The 19,433-nt window shown below is 47.3% G+C and overlaps 1 protein-coding gene across 2 annotated transcripts in view; it reads right to left on the bottom strand.

The window, feature by feature from the left end:
- RHPN2 (rhophilin Rho GTPase binding protein 2) overlaps window positions 1-19,433 on the bottom strand; it is a 57,942-nt gene that overhangs the window by 17,009 nt on the left and 21,500 nt on the right. For both annotated transcript variants that reach the window (XM_025425222.2, XM_049095954.1), the window contains 4 exons: window positions 13,175-13,303; window positions 10,460-10,535; window positions 2,276-2,353; window positions 1,851-1,975 (listed from right to left, as the gene is read on the bottom strand). In XM_025425222.2, coding sequence (XP_025281007.1) covers window positions 1,851-1,975; window positions 2,276-2,353; window positions 10,460-10,535; window positions 13,175-13,303 — 408 coding nt within the window. The remainder of the gene's footprint in view (window positions 1-1,850; window positions 1,976-2,275; window positions 2,354-10,459; window positions 10,536-13,174; window positions 13,304-19,433) is intronic.

Raw genomic sequence — 19,433 nt, 5'->3', positions numbered from 1 at the left:
GTGAGAATACGGATTATTTGGCTTTCTACACCGCTTGGCGGTGAAACCGGGCAAAATCTATTTCTTGAATGAAATTCACAGATGCACATGCGATGAAGCTTTTGTGTCCGAGCAAGACAACGGGCCTGGTGACACCCGAGTAACCGTACCCACAATCTCACACAAAAATAAGGCTTCTCAACCAACGTGTCCTTCCGTAGGGGAACGGATAAATAAACCGTGGCACAACCAGGCAGCGGAGCGTCATTTAGCAATTTTACAAAAATGAGTTAATGAGCCGCGAGAAGACATGCAGGAAACTGGAATGCAGGTTTCTAAGTGAAAAGAAGCCATCTGAGAAAGGCTACCTACTGTAGGGTTCCAACTATCTGACATTCTGGAAAAGGCAAAACAGTGGAGACAAAAAACAGTCAGTAGTTGCCAGGGTTGCGGGAGAGGAGGAGGGATGAAGAGCTGGAGCAGAGGGTCGTGGGGCAGCGGAACTACTCTGCATGATCCTATAACGTGGACAGGTGTCCTTACACGTTGTGTCAAAACCCACGGAACGCCTACCCCCCTAGAGGGGACCCCAGTGTAAACTGTGGACTCTGGGTGACAACGTGGGGAGCAGGGTAGGGGATATACGGGAAATCTCTCACCTTTGCTGTGAACCTGAAACTGTTCTAAAACATAAGGTGTATTAAAAATATATGTCTTCTCTCGGGGCGCCCGGGCGGCTTTAGTCAGTCAGGCGTCTGCCTCTTGGTTTCAGCTCGGGTCATGATCTCAGGGTTGTGAGATCGAACCCCTTAAGCACGGAGCCTGCCTAAGATTCTCTCTTTCCCTCTCCCTCTGCCCCTCCCACCCCACTCTCCCTCTAAAAAATATTAAAAATGTGTGTGTAGGGCAGCCTGGGTGGCTCAGCAGTTTGGCGCCTGCCTTTGGCCCAGGGCGTGATCCTGGGGTCCTGGGATCGAGTCCTGCGTCAGGCTTCTCCCTCTACCTGTGTCTCTGCCTCTCTCTCTCTGTCTCTCATGAATGAATAAATAAAATCTTTAAAAAAAAAAAAAAAGTGTGTGTGTGTGTCTCCTAAATGAAACAGAGGCATTACACGCCCCTCATCATTCTTCTTGAATCTAAAAGACTCGGGATTTGTTTTAAAGTCCACCCATCAAGCAGGACGGGGATGTGAAGCTGCTTCTTCCTAACCCATCAATGGGAGAAACCACCTGTACCCCTTTGGTCTGAGTAGCAGCTAAGGCATCTTCAGCAAAACTCAGGTGCTTGTCCTTTCAAAAGGAGGCATCCCTAGCCACCGGCTGCGGGGCAACGTGGCTCTGATGGGCAACGTGGCTCTGATATGCCCCGTGCCCCGAGGGGGTCACCCTCCTGTCCCCCGTGCAGGGCACACTCAGGGAAGCGGTGCCGCACCTCCAAAGTATTTAAGCATTTAAGCAACACTCGCCTTCGAAAATACCAACTCTGGAGGAGACTGGAACGTTCCACGTGGGTTTCTAAGAGCTGATCCATTTCTGTGTCGCTCCCTTTGTCACTGGGACAAAACCCGATCCCCACCCCCTGTCCCATCTGGAAGAAGGATCTCGCTTCCTGTTAGTTCCACCTCAGAGCCTCCGTGTTTCCCCAACAATAAAACAAGCACAGAGAAAACGCCTCTTCTCCTCGGCTCACTTGTTCCGAGAAGCAGGCAGCCCCGGTCTGCTTGGGTCCCCTTCATAAATTAAGCCCCGTTTATCGCCCTGTCTCTAGGCTCCCCTGCGGAAATGGGACCCCCCCCCGCAAGAGTGGGTGGCGGCTGCAGGAGGGCCTCCGGGATGCGGGGGGGGGGGGGGCGCAGAGGCCCAGGCACCTACCAGGTAAACAAGATCCCCATCTGTCGGGTGGGGGGGAAGAAGCGGCTCTCCACAAATCCCAGCTGGATGAAGTAGCTCATGAGCAGTTCAACCCCGGCCTCATCCCGGCTGGGCGTCCGGCAAGCCTGGGGAGAAGAAAGGAGCCCCCGAGGTGGGGGGAAGCAGGTGAGGACGCGGCACCTGGGCAGGTGTCACACACGCTGTGTCCGCGGAGCCTAGGAGGGGTGGAAGGGGCTGGGGTGGGCTGAGCCCCGGAATCTGCCCCAGACCTGCCAGGGAGCCTGTCTGTCCCTTGCTGTCATCTTCTTACGTGCCAGGTGGAAGGGATGGTTCCTAAAGCACCTCCCTATCACCTCCCACCACCCCCGATTCCCTAACAGGACGTTCTGAAGGCACCACCCTCCCTGCCGCACCCAACACCGCACCTGTCTCAGGTCCATCAGGTCTGCTATTTCGTCTTCATATAGATAGCTGTCCTCGCTGTAATGTTCCAGGATGAAATCCTGCAAGAAAAGGGAGATGAGATGCCATAAGCTGTCACTGCAAGCCATAAACAGATAAAACAGGATGTCTAATGTGCCCCCCTGCTTTAAAAACACATGTAGAATTCACAAAACCAGGAGATGACACACAACAGTGATTTTCTGGACGGTGGGATTTATTTTCTTAACTGTATGTATAGTTTATTTTATTTTTTTAAAGATTTTATTTACTTATTCATGATAGAGAGAGAGGGGCAAAGACATAAGCAGAGGGAGAAGCAGGCTCCACGCCGGGAGCCCAATGCAGGACTCGATCCCAGGACTCCAGGATCACACCCTGGACCAAAGGCAGGCACTGAACCGCTGAGCCACCCAGGGATCCCCCTGTATGTATATTTTAAAGATTTCCTTTTCTCGCTTCGGTAAAAAGGAAGGTTGAAGTTGTTTTTTTGTTTTAAAAGGTCTATGCGGGGGTGGGGGGGTGCGCCTGGCTGGCTCAGTGGGTAGAGCACACAACTCATGATCTCGAGGTCGTGAGTTCAAACCCCACATGGGGCACGGAGCCTACTAAAAAAATAAATGCAATGCAATGTCTTTGCGGCACATGTAAGCGACTGTGCAAGTGACAATACACCGAACAATTCTGGCAAATGTCCCAGGCACCCGGGGGCTCCGATGTTCATGCTACGGGCTGCCTTCAATAGCTGGGCCCAGGGGCTTCCTGGCAAAGGAATCGCATGTCTAGGGCCTGTGAGGAGCCTACGAGCCTCAGGATCTGCACTGGGGAGCGCTGTGAGAGCAGCTCTGGGCACTTCCACAAACGAAGCACCCGAGAGACCCCCTAACCGAGTCCATGGTCCAGCGTTTGAGGACCACCCCGCGAGCTGGGTCAGCCACAGGTGCACACCTGCTATATGCCAGGCACTGTTCATGTGCCTGGGCCCCCTCGGTGAGCAAAGCAAAGACATTTCCTCATGGAGCATCTATGCTCACAAGGGGACGCAGACAGTAAGTAACAGGCACAACAAACAAGTAAATTAGGGGGCGCCTGGGCGCTCAGTGGGTTAAGCATCCACCTTCAGCTGAGGTCATGACCTTGGGGTCCTGGGATCGAGCCCCACATCGGGCTCCCTGCTCTGCGGGGAGTCTGCTTCTCCCCCTCCCTCTGCCCCTCCACCCCAGCTTGTGCTCTCTCTTTCTCTCTCTCTCAAATAAATAAAACTTTCAAAACAAACAAATAAATAAATTATATCATATACTAGAAGACAGCAAGGATGATGGGGAAAACACAAAACTAAAAATAGTATAAGGGGCACCGAGATGGCTTCTTGCATAACATCTGCCGTAAGCGCCGGCTCTCCGTGGCTGCAGCAAAGTTGAGGACAGACATGTTCAACTAGGTTTTTTCAAGTGTCTGTGCGTATATTCTCATCACACGCTTTCTACACTAAAACCCCTCCTGCTTTTTTATGTTCCATGCACATACGCACACACACACTCACACGCCCTCGTCGTATAAAAATGAGGTTCTGTTGAATGAATATACAAATTGGCTGTGCTTTTCTTTTTGCACTGGCAGCATGGCAAACATTTTCATATGCCACAAAATAATCTATAACATGACTTTAAAAAAATTTTTTTAAGATTTATTTATTTTAGAGAGAGCAAGCGAGAGCACATACATGCAAGGAGGGAAAGGGGCAGAGGGAGAGGAAGAGAATCCAGCAGACTCCCTGCTGAGTAAGGAGCCTGACATGGGGCTCGATCCCAGGGCCTGAGGTGAAATCAAGAGTCAGATGTAGGGACGCCTGGGTGGCTCAGGGGTCGAGCGTCTGCCTTGGGCTCAGGGCATGATCCCGGGGTCCTGAGATCGAATCCTACATCGGGCTCCCTGCATGGAGCCTGCTTCTCCCTCTGCCTATGTCTCGGACTCTCTCTCTGTGTGTCTCTGCTGAATAAATAAAATCTTAAAAAAAAAAATTATGTAAAAATGATCTGGAGGACAAAGTTCATCTAGGGCTTCTCTGATGACATCCCCGAAAGCAGTGTTAGGGGGCACCGCTCAAGGATGAGAGAGACTCCATCCTTTTCAGGACAGCATATTGCTCTGTCAACTTCTGCTGTGGACACTGGCAAAAATTTTCTCAAAATTAGGAGACAAATCATACTTAAAATAAGTTTAAAAAAAAAACTTTCACGTTAGCCTCACAAAGTCCAAGAGATTTCTGGTAAATTCTAAATGCATTCCTAGGCTAGATCAAACATATTTAGTAGGATAAAAAGTATTTACCTGAAACCTACTGTAAACATCAAGGATAAGACAAGGATTATATAACATAATCCTCTTATAGGACATAATTCTAAGAATTCTCTAGTCAACAAATTAAGACAAATATTAGAAAGAAAGAAATAACAGATTTTTTTAGCAAAATAATGGCATATTCACAAAACCTAGAGTGTCAAGTGAAAAACTACTAAAATAAAAAAGAAAGAGAAACTACTAAAATAATAGGAATTCAGTGAAATGGCCACAAAGTTAATAGATATAAATCAATACTCTTCCCTTCTTAGATAACCCATAACCAGTTAGAAAAATATAACAAGGAAACAATAACTTCCCAATCCCAATATCTTAACAAAAGTACAATATTCACAGAGATAAAATTAAATTCATTAAGCAGCTAGGCATTAAACTTTACTGAAAGACCTAAGTTATTTCATTCTTTCACGTATTCATCAAGGCCTTTTTTTTTTTAATTTCCAGTATCGTCAACCTATAGCATTACATTAATTTCAGGTGCACAATATAGTGATTCAACAATTCTATACGTTGTTCAGTGCTCATCATGATAAGTGTGCTCTTCATCACCTTCACCTGTCTCCTCCGTCCCCCCAACCACCTCCCCTCTGAGAACCAGCCCTTTTGTTCTCTATAGTGAAGAGTCTGTTTTTTTGCTGGTCTCTTTTCTCCTTTTTTTTTTTTTTTTTAATTTTATTTATTTATTCATGAGAGACACAGAGAGAGAGAGACAGACTGAGACACAGGCAGAGGGAGAAGCAGACTCCATGCAGGGCGCCCGACGTGGGACTCGATCTCGGGATTCCAGGATCACACCCCGGGCCGAAGGCAGGCGCTAAACCACTGCACCACCCAGGGATCCCCTCTTTTCTCTTTCTTTCTTTGTTTTGTTTCCTAAATTCCACATATGAGTGAAATCATATGGTATTTGTGTTTCTCTGACTTATTTCACTTAGCATAATTTTCTCCAAATCCACCCATGTGTTGCAAATGGCAAGCATTAAATCATTTTTTAAAATAAGACAAACATGGTCCCTGCCCCCATAAGACTCGCTATTTGTTGACATCAACAATTCGAAATATTATGCTCATAGATGAAAACGTGCCATATTACACAGCTACAATTTTGTCCTAAGTACGCTATGAATCTAACGAAATGTCAATCAAAACCCCAGGTACCATTTTGGGGAAACTTAACAAAATATGGAAGAAAAAATGTAGGAGAGAAAAAGCCAAGAACATGTGGAAAAGCATAGTAATAAAGGAGGCTTGCTCTAAGCGCTATTAAAAGACACAGGGAAAAAAATAAATAAATAAAAGACACAGGGATTAAACAGTGAGCAATGGATAGACAATGAAACCAGGCATGGATCAGAAACAGGCGGAAGTAGGTTCAAGAATCGGGTGTATAACAAAAGCCAGGGTTCCACAGAAGTGGGAAAGGCTGGAGCACCCAGCAGGTCCAGACAGGAAGAAGGTGGCACCCACAGATGGCATGCTCGATGCAAATTTAAGGAAAGGGCTAATACAGTGGGGTGGGCAGGGTTAAGGGAAACCACAGGGGTGGAACCTCCAGGGCCATTAGAACCCCAGAGCTAAAGGGTCAAGAAGGAGAAGGAGCTTCTCCAGGGAACCCTGGAGAGGGACACCCGGGTGGCTCAGTGATTGAGCGTCTGCCTTCAGCTCAGGTCGTGATCCTGGGGTCCTGGGATCAAGTCCTGCATTGGGCTCCCTAGTCAGCGGGGAGCCTGCTTCTCCCTCTGCCTGTGTCTCTGCCTCTCTCTCTCTCTCTCTCTCTCTGAGCTTCTCATGATAAATAAATAAAATCTTTAATCAAAAAAAAAAAAAAAAAAGGGAAAGAAAGAAACCCTGGAGAGATGGTTACGTGACGTAGGCCCCCAAAGCCACCAGGACCTTCCCTCTAGGAATGCAAAAGGAAGCCAGCCGAGGAGCTTGGGGTATAAATGCCCGAACCTCCCCCACCTCCTAGCCCCTTAGTGCTCCTCCCCGTCAGCCACAGGCCATCGGAAGCCACAGAGCAGGAGCCTGTTGCGGCCTCCCTGGCACAGAGCAGGATGGAGGAGGGTAGATGGGCGTGGGGTGTCACAGGGAAGGGCCACCCTCCAGCACCACACATGGCTTCTCTACATATAGTCCAGGGGAAACTGGCTATCCATTTGGTGAAAATAAAAAGTCAGAGCCCTATACCTCGTTTTTTGCCCCCCCGACACATACTAATTCCAGATAAAGATGTGATACAAAACACATTTGAAACAAGACAACTGGGCAGCCCTGGTGGCTCAGTGGTTTAGCGCCGCCTTCAGCCCAGGGTGTGATCCTGGAGTCCTGGGATCGAGTCCCATGTCGGGCTCCCTGCGTGGAGCCTGCTTCTCCCTCTGCCTGTGTCTCTGCCTCTCTCTGTGTCTCATGAATAAATAAATAAAATCTAAAAAAAAAAAAAACAAAAAACAAGACAACTGGGAGAAACAATAGCACAATGTTGATGCCACCCTGGCGTGGAGGCGCCTTTCTGAAGATGTCACGGACGCACAACTGTAAAGAGAGGAGCTAGTGAGTTCAACAACATACAATCTCAGTGGCGAAAATACATATATTACGCTTCTTAAACCAGTTACTGCTTGTATGACAAAACTTAAAGAAAGAATGTACCGAGAAGTTTTTGTAACACATATAACCAAGGGTTAATATCCTTCATATGTAAGAGCACTCTAAGAAATAAGAGCAAAACTATGGAAAATCAAAGGGCAGAAACAGTCATTCTGAAAGGGAAGAGCAGGAAAGGGCAAAGAAACACGCCCGAGAATGTATTCAACACTAGCACCGACCAGAGAAATGCCAAGTGTAGCAAGTCATGATTTTGCCTAATTTCACAAAAATCAAAAAGCTACCGAAAAAAAGTCAAAATGGTCACTGAGAGCCAGCATGACAACGTAAGGTGTAGGATGAGAAGCGTAGCGGGTAGGACTGTAAGACGGGCCCACCTCCAGGGGTAAGTAGGTCACGTCCTGTCTCCCACCTACCAAATCCGTTTCTAGAAATTACCCAAAGAGAACACTTGGGTGGTGTGTGCAGATGCTCAGTGTTGGGCTGCTGACAACACCAAGCACTTGGGAGCTGCCAAAAGAACGAGATTAACAACCACCCTGTTCAGCACCTACCACGGGCAGACACCACGCTAAGCCCTCACGGAGGGAAGGGGGTGAGTCACACGCCCTCGTGAGTCAGGCCCTGATTAGAGGAAGAGCCCCAGTGTCCGAAGATTAAGTGCTGAGCAGGTTGCCGAGCTCAGTGGGGAGGGGTGCTGGTGCTGGGAGGGATCTTGCTGGGTCTTGGTATTTTTCCGAATGTTTTGCAACTCTGTTCTTAATCAAAATAAAATACATTAAGCTGTTATTTAAAAACCAAAAAAACAAAAACCATAACCCAAATTCCCTGGAAAGGGAATTTATTTTTGGTGGTGCCTTTTTTAAGATTTTATTTGTTTATTTGAGAGAAAGAGAGAGAAAGAGAATACACATGAACAGAGGGGAGGGGCAGAGGGAGAGGGAGAAGCAGGCCCCCTGCTGAGTGGGGGGGAGCCCAAGGTGACTCAGACCCATGCCTTGATGAAGGCAGGCACTTGACCGACTGAGCCACCCAGGTGCCCCTTGGTGGTACCTTTGAATGAGGCCATTTGAAAGCCCATTTATTTAAAAATAGAACAAAATTGGGCACCTGGGTGGCTCAGTTGGTTAAGTATCTGCCTTCAGCTCAGGTCATGATCCCAGAGTCTGAGGATCCAACCCTGCATCGGGCTCCCTGCTCAGAGGGGAGTCTGCTTCTCCCTCTGCCCCTCACCCGGATTGTGCTTTCTCTCTCTCAAATAGATAAATAAAATCTTTAAAAATAAATAAAATAGAATAAATAAAATAAAATAAATAAAATATAAAATAAAATAAATAAAATAAAATAAAATAAAATAAAATAAAATAAAATAAAATAAATAAAATAAAATAATAGGGGCACCCAGGTGGCTCAGCAGTTGAGCGTCTGCCTTCGGCTCAGGTTGTGATCCGGGGGTCCTGGGATCCAGCTCCCGCATCAGGCTCCCTGCTCGGTGGGGAGTCTGCTTCTTCCCCTCCCTCTGCACCCCCCACTGCCGCTTGTGCGCTCTCTCTTTCCTCCCCCTCTCTCAAACAAATAAAAATCTTTAAAAACTAAATAAGTAAAAATAAAAATAGAACAAAATCTCAGCGTGAAGCTTTGCTGACCATGAAATGCCACAGAGGTGCCAGACAAGCCGTACATTGAAGTGTCCTCATGAAACAGGCCAAACCACTCGTGAAGCACCTGACTATGTGACTCTCCGACAGCCACGTGGGAAGGAGAAAACACAATGTCCCCAGATGTTCTCATTTTCGTATGACTGACATTTGAAGAGTCTCTTTTGGGCTAAAATGACATGGTTGGAAGCCTCAGCTGAATAGCACTTGGCCATGCCTGCAACATGTGATTTTTTTCTTTCCCTCCACTGAGTTTAATGTGGAATTCAGCACGTGACACACTTGGATCCTTACAGATGTCCACGAAATCTCCAAGTTGCTCCAAGTCACCCTCGCACACGCCTGCACTCTTGCAGCCCGGGCACCAACCAACCAATGGAATCGTATAGAAACCACGCTACAGAAGCACCTAAAGACATTTCCACAGACACCAGGATTGTCTTGAGACTCACAGGCACGTGGCAAATGTCACATCTCTAAGTTCGGGCAGCCTGGAAACAGCTGGCAGAAAGCGGCAGCTCCTGGTGTTTTCCACCCAGAAAAACAAATCTGAGAGACTATCAACGTCCCTAGTCAAACTCCAAAATAAACCCTAAATCGACAGGGACCAGGACCTAGACGTAAACAAGGCGGCAGTCAGGAAGTCCCCGCGTGAAAGAGCTTAGGTCAACAGACTTGCAGTCTCTGCTCAGAACAAAGGGCAAGTGCAGAAGCTTTCAACGCACTGATTGCTTTTATTTATTATTTTTAAGATTTTACTCATTTAGGGGATCCCTGGGTGGCTCAGCAGTTAGGCGTCTGCCTTTGGCTCGGGGCGTGATCCTGGGGTCCTGGGATTGAGTCCCATATCGGGCTCCCTACAAGGAGCCTGCTTCTCCCTCTGCCTGTGTCTCTGCCTCTCTCTCTCTCTCTCTCTCTCTGTGTGTGTGCCTGTCATGAATAAATAAGTAAAATCTTAAAAAAAAAAAAAAAAAAGACTTTACTCATTTATTTGAGAGAGAAAGCAAAAGACAGAGCATGAGCAGAGGGAGAGGGAGAAGCAGACTCATATTATCAGGGAGGCACAGATGGATAAATCCGTGATTAAGTAACTACAGCGAAATGGTTGAATCTAGGTCCTAAGTATATAAGGATTCACTGCAAAATTCTCTCAGGTTCTAAGTTTAGAAATTTTCATAATAAAATGTTGGGGGTGGGGGGAGCCGGGAAATGAGCGATTCTCCCATAAACATGGCTTAAATTGGTTACTGCATTTAAGAACAGAAAATAGGGTACAATTTTAAAGTCCCAAAGCTCGCCCTCCATGGATAGCCCGTGGCTTGGCCTCCTTGGGGGGACACAGGGCAGGCCCAGGTTTCTAACTTGCCTTCCCGGGCCCTGAGCCTCGGAGAGACCAGAGACGGCACAGGGGCGCAGGAGGGCAGCACTGGGTCCAGGGGTGCCCTGCAGAGATCAGATGACACTCGGCCCACTGGGCGAGGGATACACAAGTCCTGGTTTGTCCTTTTAAACAGTGAGTCCAGTGTCCACTGCTTTGAGACTTACCTTGAGAACGACTGAGAAGTCAATGTCCTTGGTTTCCTTCAGGCCAAGCGGAATCAAGGGGACCGTAAACGCCTCCCTGGAAGGAACACAGTATATGAACATCCCGCTCTGGGCTCAGTGGCCCAGCTCAGGGGACCCCCACCACCTCCCCCACCACCCAGCACAGAGATGCCTCTGGTCACATGCCTGCCTCTGTTCTAAACCCCATCCCAGCACCCTGGGACTCCTGGACCACACAGCCTACCGCATGAGGCCTACCACCTTGGCCTAGGTCCCGACCTCAACCGTTCTTTCAGGGACTGTGCTGAGGACCTCCCACGTGGCAAGTGTGCCTGCTGTGCACGTGGCTCCCGGACCTGGGCACACCAGCCGGCCAGGGGGACCCCCTTCATCAGCTCCCAACCCCAACCTCCTCCCTCCTCCATTCCTCACCAGGGCAGGGCCCCCTCCCCAAACCTGGCCCTCGGGGGCCTCCTCCAATGGGACATCTCCCCCTAGGGGACCCATTACCTGCACGGGGAAGACCTTGAGAGCAGGGACCCCGTATGACAACTCAATGCACCCAGCTCCAGCCCAGGGTCACACCATGGCCAGCGACTTGTCCCCTATGTGGCTCCCTACCAACTGACCACTCAGTTACCCCCCAGGTCACCCTGGAAGTATGCCCTGAGCCTCTGTTCCTAGGGACAGGGGCAGGGCCAACAGGAAGGAAGGGGGACTCGGGCTGTGTTTTGCAAACAGAGACTTAGCTCCCTGACCTGTAACAGAAGACCTCCCGGGGCCGCTCAGCCCTCCGGGGAGAAGGCCAGGCATGCCGGGCAGGGTAGTGGACAATGCAGCTGTAAGCTGACACTGCCTCTGTGGCCGAGGGAAGAAACCACGGGCTGTGCTAAAAGCAGGCGAGATCCAACGGTGGGGGTGCGTGGCTTCCAAGCCCGCAGGGAAAGCTGGAACCTGGAAGTGGGGACAGGGTGGGCCGTGCCTCTCTCTGGGCCCCAGCACCCTCCTGCCCTCACCCCACCGGGGCTGGAGGCAAGGACTGCTGTCCCTGTGACTCCCCAGTCCCAACCTTGCGCTACCCTAACTTTCTCCACGACCTTGTAGCCCCCTCGCGTGTTCTCAGCTGCCCGGCCGACCCTCTCCTCTGGGCCTGCCTCACAGGAATGTTTAAAGATCAACGGTGCTAAGAAAGAAAGAACCTGCTCCGAAAGCAGGATGGGGGCGGATGCAGACCCAAGGTGTCATTATGACCCTGCCCAGCTGTGTCCCCTCCTCCCGAGGGCACGGGGAACCGGGTGGCCACCGGGGAGCCACACTGTAATCACGCGGGGGCCTTCCACGCCGTCCCCGCGGTGGCCACCCTGCACTCCGGCCCAGCGAGGGGGAGCATGACACAACACCCTGCACGTATGCGCAATGTTTGGCCCCGCCTCCCTCACTCAAGGAACTTCAACCTTTGGGCAAAACCCTGGAATCCAATACCACAGTGCAGGTGGGGAGAAGCCTCCCACCTGTTGTTCTGATTAGGTGTGTGCATCCCCCGCCCCCAAACGGGCGGCTCACAGGTGAGCGTGCCTGGGCACAGGGACGGCCCAGGGGCAAGAGCAGAGGCTTCACATGCTGGCTCTGAAAACACCCAATGGCGTGCAGAGGATTGGGGGTAATCAGGAAAAGCACATTCCAGGGGCACCTGGGTGGCTCAGCGGTTGGGCATCTGCCTTGGGCCCAGGGCATGACCCCAGGGTCCCAGGATCAAGTCCCACATCGGGTCCCCTGCATGGAGCCCGCTTCTCCCTCTGCCTGTGTCTCTGCCTCTCTGTGGGTCTCTCATGAATAAATAAATAAAATCTTAAAAGAAAAAAAAAAAAGAAAAGAAAAAACATACTCCAAAGGTGACTCGGGGTTCCCACCTGTCAACCTTTTGTTAATCCACAGACCTATTTACTGAATTTCCCAGCTACCTTTTGAGAAGCCTCATTTCCCCACGCAGGGTTGGGAAAAGAAGTTATTTCTCCTTAAAGATGGACCTCTCTTTCAAAGGTAGTGCACCTTGGGGAAACTTTCTGAGCTTTCTTTTCTTTTTCCTCTTTTTAAAATTTTATTTAAATTCAATTTGCCAACCTATAGTATAACACCCAGTGTTTCTGATCTCTTCTGAAGGGCCCATCTCAATAGTGCACCTCCCAGCAACACTCCCTAGGGGGAGGCCTCTGAATTGCGGCATTTGTTTCTCAAAGATGTATTGGGGTACGCTTCGGAAGTGTGTCCTCAGGGAACTCATATGGGTCCCCTGATCTTTGACATAAATGATCCCTGTCAAGCTGTTTCTGCGTTTTTGTGTCCCATCAATAGAATGACCCAGGCAGGCCTTGTGCACGGTGAGGAGGAGGGCGGGGGGAAGAAGGGAAGGCAGTGTGGGCCCCCACCGGGCAGGCTGGCTCTCAGGGCTAACCACAGACGTGCGTCCAGGGCATCATTACGGCAGAGCCACATGACAGGTGCCATCTCTTCATCTGCTCCCAGCTGCACAGCACCCCCATCAAGCTACGTCCCCAAGCATCCTAGGACAACTGGAGGCGCAAACCTCAAACCGATCAATCCCTCTCTTCCCAAAGTGGGGTCGGCCACACCCTCAGGCCTGGGCACCGTCCCTGAAACTGCAATTTCCGAGGCTCAGAAGGTTAACTGGAAGAGAGAGTAACTGGCGCCACTTACTCCGTGCTCTGATAGACTCCCACTGAGATGTTCAGCCCTTCCAGCTCTTCCTTGAGCATCTGCAGGTCAGAGTTCACGAAGCTCAGCTCCAGGCGCACCTGCTCCCGTACCTTGTGGTTCGTAGCTACTCTGTTAGAAGAGGAGGGGAGGGAAAGTACCTTCAGCCACGCTGCCCAGCTGCCGGGGAGCAGACCTCCCAGCCCCCATAAGGAAGTTCTGAGGGTTCACTTGCAGATGTGAGTGCCAGATGTGACCAGGTGAGACGTCTCAGAGGCGCTCAGCACCTGGCCCATCTTGAGCCACGTCTGCCAGTAAACGGACCTGGGACAGAGTTGATTAACTGCGCTGCCAGACATAAATCTTAAAAGACATCCCTGCAAAGAATTAGCTTTGAGAAAAGAGAACAGCTCCCAGCCACCCAAAAAAAACCATAAATTATCCCTTTGAAAGGAAATGGATAAGAAAACAGAGGGGTAGGCAACGCTCCCCAGCTCATTTTCTGACCCAAACCAGAGGAAGGCATCACAAAGAAGCAAAACAACAGATCGATATCCTTCATGAATATACATGAAAAAAAAAAAAATCCTCGACAAAATATTAGCAAACCTAACGTGGCAATATTTCACAAGGATTATATATTACAACCAAGTGGGACTTATCCCAGGATTGCAAGGTTGGTTTAAAATCTAAAAAAGCAATTATTGTGTCTCTGTGTCTCTCATGAATAAATAAGTAAAAAAAAAAAAATTAAAAATAAAATAAAATAAAATAAAATAAAATAAAATAAAATAAAAAGATTTTATTTATTTATTCATGAGAAACACAGAGAGAAAGAGAGACAGAGGCAGGCAGAGACACAGGCAGAGGGAGAAGCAGGTTCCATGCAGGGAGCCTGATGTGGGACTCGACCCCGGGTCTCCAGGATCCTGCCCTGGGCTGAAGGCAGCCCTAAACCGCTGAGCCACCCGGCCTGCCCCAGTGACATCCACTTTTGCTATTTCTAATCACTGCTGAACTGGAGCTTCAAACCAGTGACAATAGGTAAATAAAGAAATTAAAGGCATGTGGATTGGAAAGGAAGAAGTAAAACTGTCTTTATTCATAGATGACACAATCTGGTATGTAGAAAATCCCAACGCATTCACAAAACACATACTGGAACTAATAAATTTAGGAACGGGGACACCTGGGTGGCTCGAGCTGTTGAGCACCTGCCTTCGGCCCAGAGTGTGATCCTGGGGTCCGGGGATGGAGTCCCACATCGGGCTCCCTGCGTGGAGCCTGCTTCTCTGCCTCTCTGTGTCTCTCATGAATGAATAAATAAAATCTCAAAAAAAAATAAAAAATAAAAATAAAAATAAATTAAGGAAGGCCACAGGATAACAACTCAATATATGAAAATCATTTTTATCTCCACTACTCTTAAGATGAAATTAAGAAAATAATCTCATTCACAACAGCATCAAAAAGTATAAAATACTTTGGAAGACATTGAACAAGACAAGTATAAGATGTGTACACTGAAAACTACAAAACGCTGCATATTAAACTGAGAGACAGGCCATGTTTAGGGATTGGAAGATCCACTATTGTCAAAATGTCCATTTTCCCTAATTCATGTCAATTCAATGCAGTTCCAATCAAAACCCCAGTGAGCTTTTTAGTAGATATTGACAGATTCGTCCTACAATGCGTGCGGAAATGCAAAGGACCTGGACGGCAAATAATTTTGAAAAAGAAGAACATGGGCAGCCCAGGTGGCTCAGCAGTTTAGCGCCGCCTTCAGCCCAGGGCCTGATCCTGGAGTCCTGGGATCGAGTCCCGTGTCAGGCTCCCTGCGTGGAGCTTGCTTCTTTCTCCCTCTGCCTGTGTCTCTGCCTCTCTCTCTCTCTGTGTGTCTCATGAATAAATAAAATATTAAAAAAAAAAAGAAAGAAAAGAAAAAGAACAATGTTGGAGGACTTATGCTATCGGATTTTAAAGCTCACTATAAATCCACAGCAATCCAGATAACGTAGTATTGGCGTAAGGACAGGCAACAGAACGAAACAGATAAATCCTTACATTTACGGTGAACTGATTTTGGCAAAGGTGACATTTCAAGAGAGAAAAGACAGTCTGGTGCTGAAGCAGTTGGACATTCCTAGGTGTGCCCCTGTCCCCAAGACCACCCCCACATGCAGTGATTCACCAGGAGGACCAAGAGGACTCCTAGTGGAGGTGCACTCATGGCTCTGAGTTATTTCAGCAGATGGGCGAGGTGCGAGGCGTGAGGCCTGGAGGGAACCAGGCACAGGCTGCTACGAGTCCTCTCTCCCAGGAGTCACCCAGGACATGCTGAATTCCTCCCGCAGTGTTTTGATAGCACGTGTGAAACGCTATCTACTGAGCAAGCTCGCTCGAGACCTAGTGCCCTGGGTTTTTTTCCTGGGGACTAGTCAGGTAGGCCCTCGCGTCTAGTGTGCTCCAAAATTCCAGGCCCCCAGAAGGACAGCAGGTGCTCGGCATGAACCGCACTGTTTGTGCAAACAGTTCAGGCACAGTGAGCCTCTCTTAACCAGTTCTGGAAATGGTGGAAACTATCCCGAAATTAAATTTCCAGACACCAGCCAAGGGCCAACCTGGCAAGGAGGCTGAGGATAGCTGTCTCGGGTCTGCTCTGCTAACTCTTTTCCCCACAATCAAGAGAAAAATAAACCTTGACCTACATCTCGCCCCTATACGTAAATATTAAGTTAAAATGGATCAGAGACTTCAGCATAAGAGCTAAAACTCTATCACTTCTAGAAAAAAATATACAAGAAGATCTTCATGACCTCGGGCTGGGCAAAGTGTTCTTTACTATAAATCAAAAGTACGATCCATGGAAGAAGAAATCGAACTGGATTCTGTCCAATTTAAAAACTTCTGTGATTCAAAAGACAGCATTAAAAAAAAAAAAAAAAAAAATAGGGCAGCCCCCGTGGCTCAGCGGTTTGGCCCCGCCTTCAGCCCGGGGCCTGATCCTGGAGACCCGGGATGGAGTCCCGCATCGGGCTCCCTGCATGGAGCCTGCTTCTCCCTCTGCCTGTGTCTCTGCCTCTCTCTCTGTGTGTGTTTCTCATGAATAAATAAATAAAATCTTTAAAATAAAATAAAAATACAATAAAAATAAAAATAAATGAAAACAGTGGCAGCCCCGGTGGCTCAGCAGTTTAGTGCCTGCCTTCGGCCCAGGGCGTGATCCCGGAGTCCCAGGATCGAGTCCCGGGTCGGGCTCCCTGCGTGGAGCCTGCTTCTCCCTCTGCCTGTGTGTGTGTGTGTGTCTCTCTCTCTGTCTCTCATGAATAAATAAAATATTTTTAAAAAATGAAAACACAAGCCACAGCCTGGGAGAAAAATATTTGCAAATTAGATATCTGGCACAGAATTTGTGGGACGCCTGGGTGGCTCAGTCGGTTAAGTATCTGCCTTTGGCTCAGGTCAGGATCCCAGAGTCCTGGGATGGAGCCCTGCTCAGGCTCCCTGCTCAGCCTCTCCCTCTGCTCCTTCCCCTACCCCTCCTCATGCTCTCTCCCACTCTCTCTCTCTCTTACTCATTCACTCTCTCAAATAAAAATCCTAAAAAAAAAAGAATCTGTATCTAGAATATATAAAGAGTTCTGTTAATTAAATAATAAAAAGACAATATAATCTTTTTAACAGACAAAAGATTTTTTTAAATTGAGATCTAATTGGGATCCCTGGGTGATGCAGTGGTTTAGCGCCTGCCTTTGGCCCAGGGCATGATCCTGGAGACCCGGGATCGAATCCCACGTCGGGCTCCCGGTGAATGGAGCCTGCTTCTCCCTCTGCCTGTGTCTCTGCCCCTCTCTCTCTCTCTCTCTCTCTGTGACTATCATAAAAAAAAAAAAATTGAGATCTAATATATATATATTTTTTAATTTTTATTTATTTATGATAGTCTCTCTTAACCCCCTTTACCTATTTTAGCCATCTCCCAACCCCCAACTCTGGCAACCAACCATCTGTTCTCTGTATCTATGAGCTTTTTTTTTTTTTTTTTTTTTAGAGATTCCACATATAAATGGGATCATCAGTATTTCTCTTTCTGTTTGACTTATTTCACTTAGCAAAATTCCCTCAAGGTCTATTCATGTTGTCACAAATGGCAAGATTTCACACTTCTTTATGGCCAAACAACATTACATTGTGTGTGTGTGTGTGTGTGTGTGTGAGTGTGTCATCTTCTTTACCCATTCACCCATGAATGGACACAGGGTATTTCTATATCTTGGCCCATTGTAAGTAATACTGCAATGAACATGGAGGTGCATCTATCTTTTTGAGTTAGTATTTTTGTTTTCCTCAGATAAATACCCAGAAGTGGGATCACTAGAACACATGGTAGTTATATATACTTTTTAAAAAGATTTTATTTATTTATTTATTCATTCACGAGAGACACAGAGAGGCAGAGACACAGGCAGAGGGAGATGCAGGCTCCCTGAGGGGAGCTCGATACAGGACTCAATCCCAGAACTCCGGGATCACCACCTGAGCTGAAGGCAGACACTTAACCACTGAGCCACCTGTGTCCCAGTAGTTCTATTTTTAATTTGTTTTCCATAGTCGATGCATCAATTTACAATCCCACCAACAGTGTACGAAGGTTCCCTTTTCTCCATATCCTCACCAACACTTATTTCTTCTCTTGTTGAGAACAGCCATTCTAAGAGGTGTGAGGTCGCACTGTGGGTTTGATTTGCCTTTTCCTGATGATGAGTGATGTTGAGCATCTTTCCATGTCACCATTGGCCATCTTATGCCTTCTCTGGAAAACTGTCTATTCAGATCCTCCGCCTGTTTTTTAATCTGATTGTTCTTGTGTTACTGATTTGTATGAGCTTTATATATTTTGGTTATTAACCCAGTATCAGACAGATGATTTATAAACATTTCCTCCCACTCAGAAGGTTGCCTTTTCATTTTGTTAATGGTCCTTGCTGTGCATATTTGTAGTCTGATGTAGTTCCACGTGTTTATTTTTTTGCTTTGGTGGTTTTTGCTTTTGTGGTCAAATTCAAAAAATCATCACCATGATCAATGTCAAGCGGCTTACCTCCTATGTTTTCTTCCAGGACTTTTATGGTCTCAGGTCTTGTAAGTCTTTAAAATATATAAGGAGAGGATCCCTGGGCGGCTCAGCAGTTTAGCGCCTGCCTTTGGCCCAGAGAGCGATCCTGGAGTCCCGGGATCGAGTCCCACATCAGGCTTCCTGCATGGGGCCTGCTTCTCCCTCTGCCTCTGTCTCTGCCTCTCTCTCTCTCTGTGTGCATTTGCCATGAATAAATAAATTTTTTTAAAAATCTTAAAAAAAATATCTTTAAAAATAAATAAAATCTATAAAGAATAAGTCTTTAATCCATTTTGAGTTAATTTTTGTGTATCCTATAAGACGGTGGTCCAGTTTCCCCATCACTAAGAGACTATGCTTTCTCCGTTGTATATTCTTGGCTCCTCTGTATTAAGTTAATTGACCATTTATGCACAGGTTTATTTCTGCACTCTACTCCGTTTCATTCATCTATCCGTGTCTGTTTTTATGCCAATACCACACTGTTTTGATTACTATAGCATTGTAATATAGTTTGAAATCAGGAAACGTGATGCTCCAGCTTTGTTCTTCTTTCTCAAGATTGCTTTGACCACTCAGGCTCTTTTGTGGTTCCATGGAAATTCTGGCATTGTTTCATCTATTTTTGAAAAGTGCCATTGGAACTTTGATAGGGATGGCATTGAATTTATAGATTGCTTTGGCTGTCTGGACATTTGAACCATATTAGTTCTTCCAATCCATGAGCATGGGATATCTTTCCATTTATTTATGCCTTCAGTGTCTTTCATCAGGGTCATAGTTTCCAGCGTACCGGTCTTTCACCTCTTTTGTTAAATTTATTCTTAGGTATTTCATTATCTTTGATGCAATTGTAAATGGAATTATTATCTTAATTTATCTTTCTGATAAGTCATTACTGGTGTATAGAAATACAATAAACTTCTATATGTTGATTGTCTATCCTATAACTTTCTGAATTCATGAAACAGACAAGACTTGAATAAACATATTACTAAAGAATAGATATGAATGGCTAAAAAGCGTACAAAAAAGTGCTGGATGTCTTGAGTCAAAATAGGGAAATACTAACTAAAACCATAATGAGGAGACACCTGTGTGGCTCCACAATTGAGCATCTGCCTTCGGCTCAGGGAGTGATCC

This window comes from Canis lupus, chromosome 1 (genome assembly GCF_003254725.2).
Source record: "Canis lupus dingo isolate Sandy chromosome 1, ASM325472v2, whole genome shotgun sequence".
NCBI lineage: Eukaryota > Metazoa > Chordata > Mammalia > Carnivora > Canidae > Canis > Canis lupus.
The sequence above is the reverse complement of the archived record's forward strand: the minus strand, read 5'-3'. Positions and strand labels throughout refer to the sequence as shown.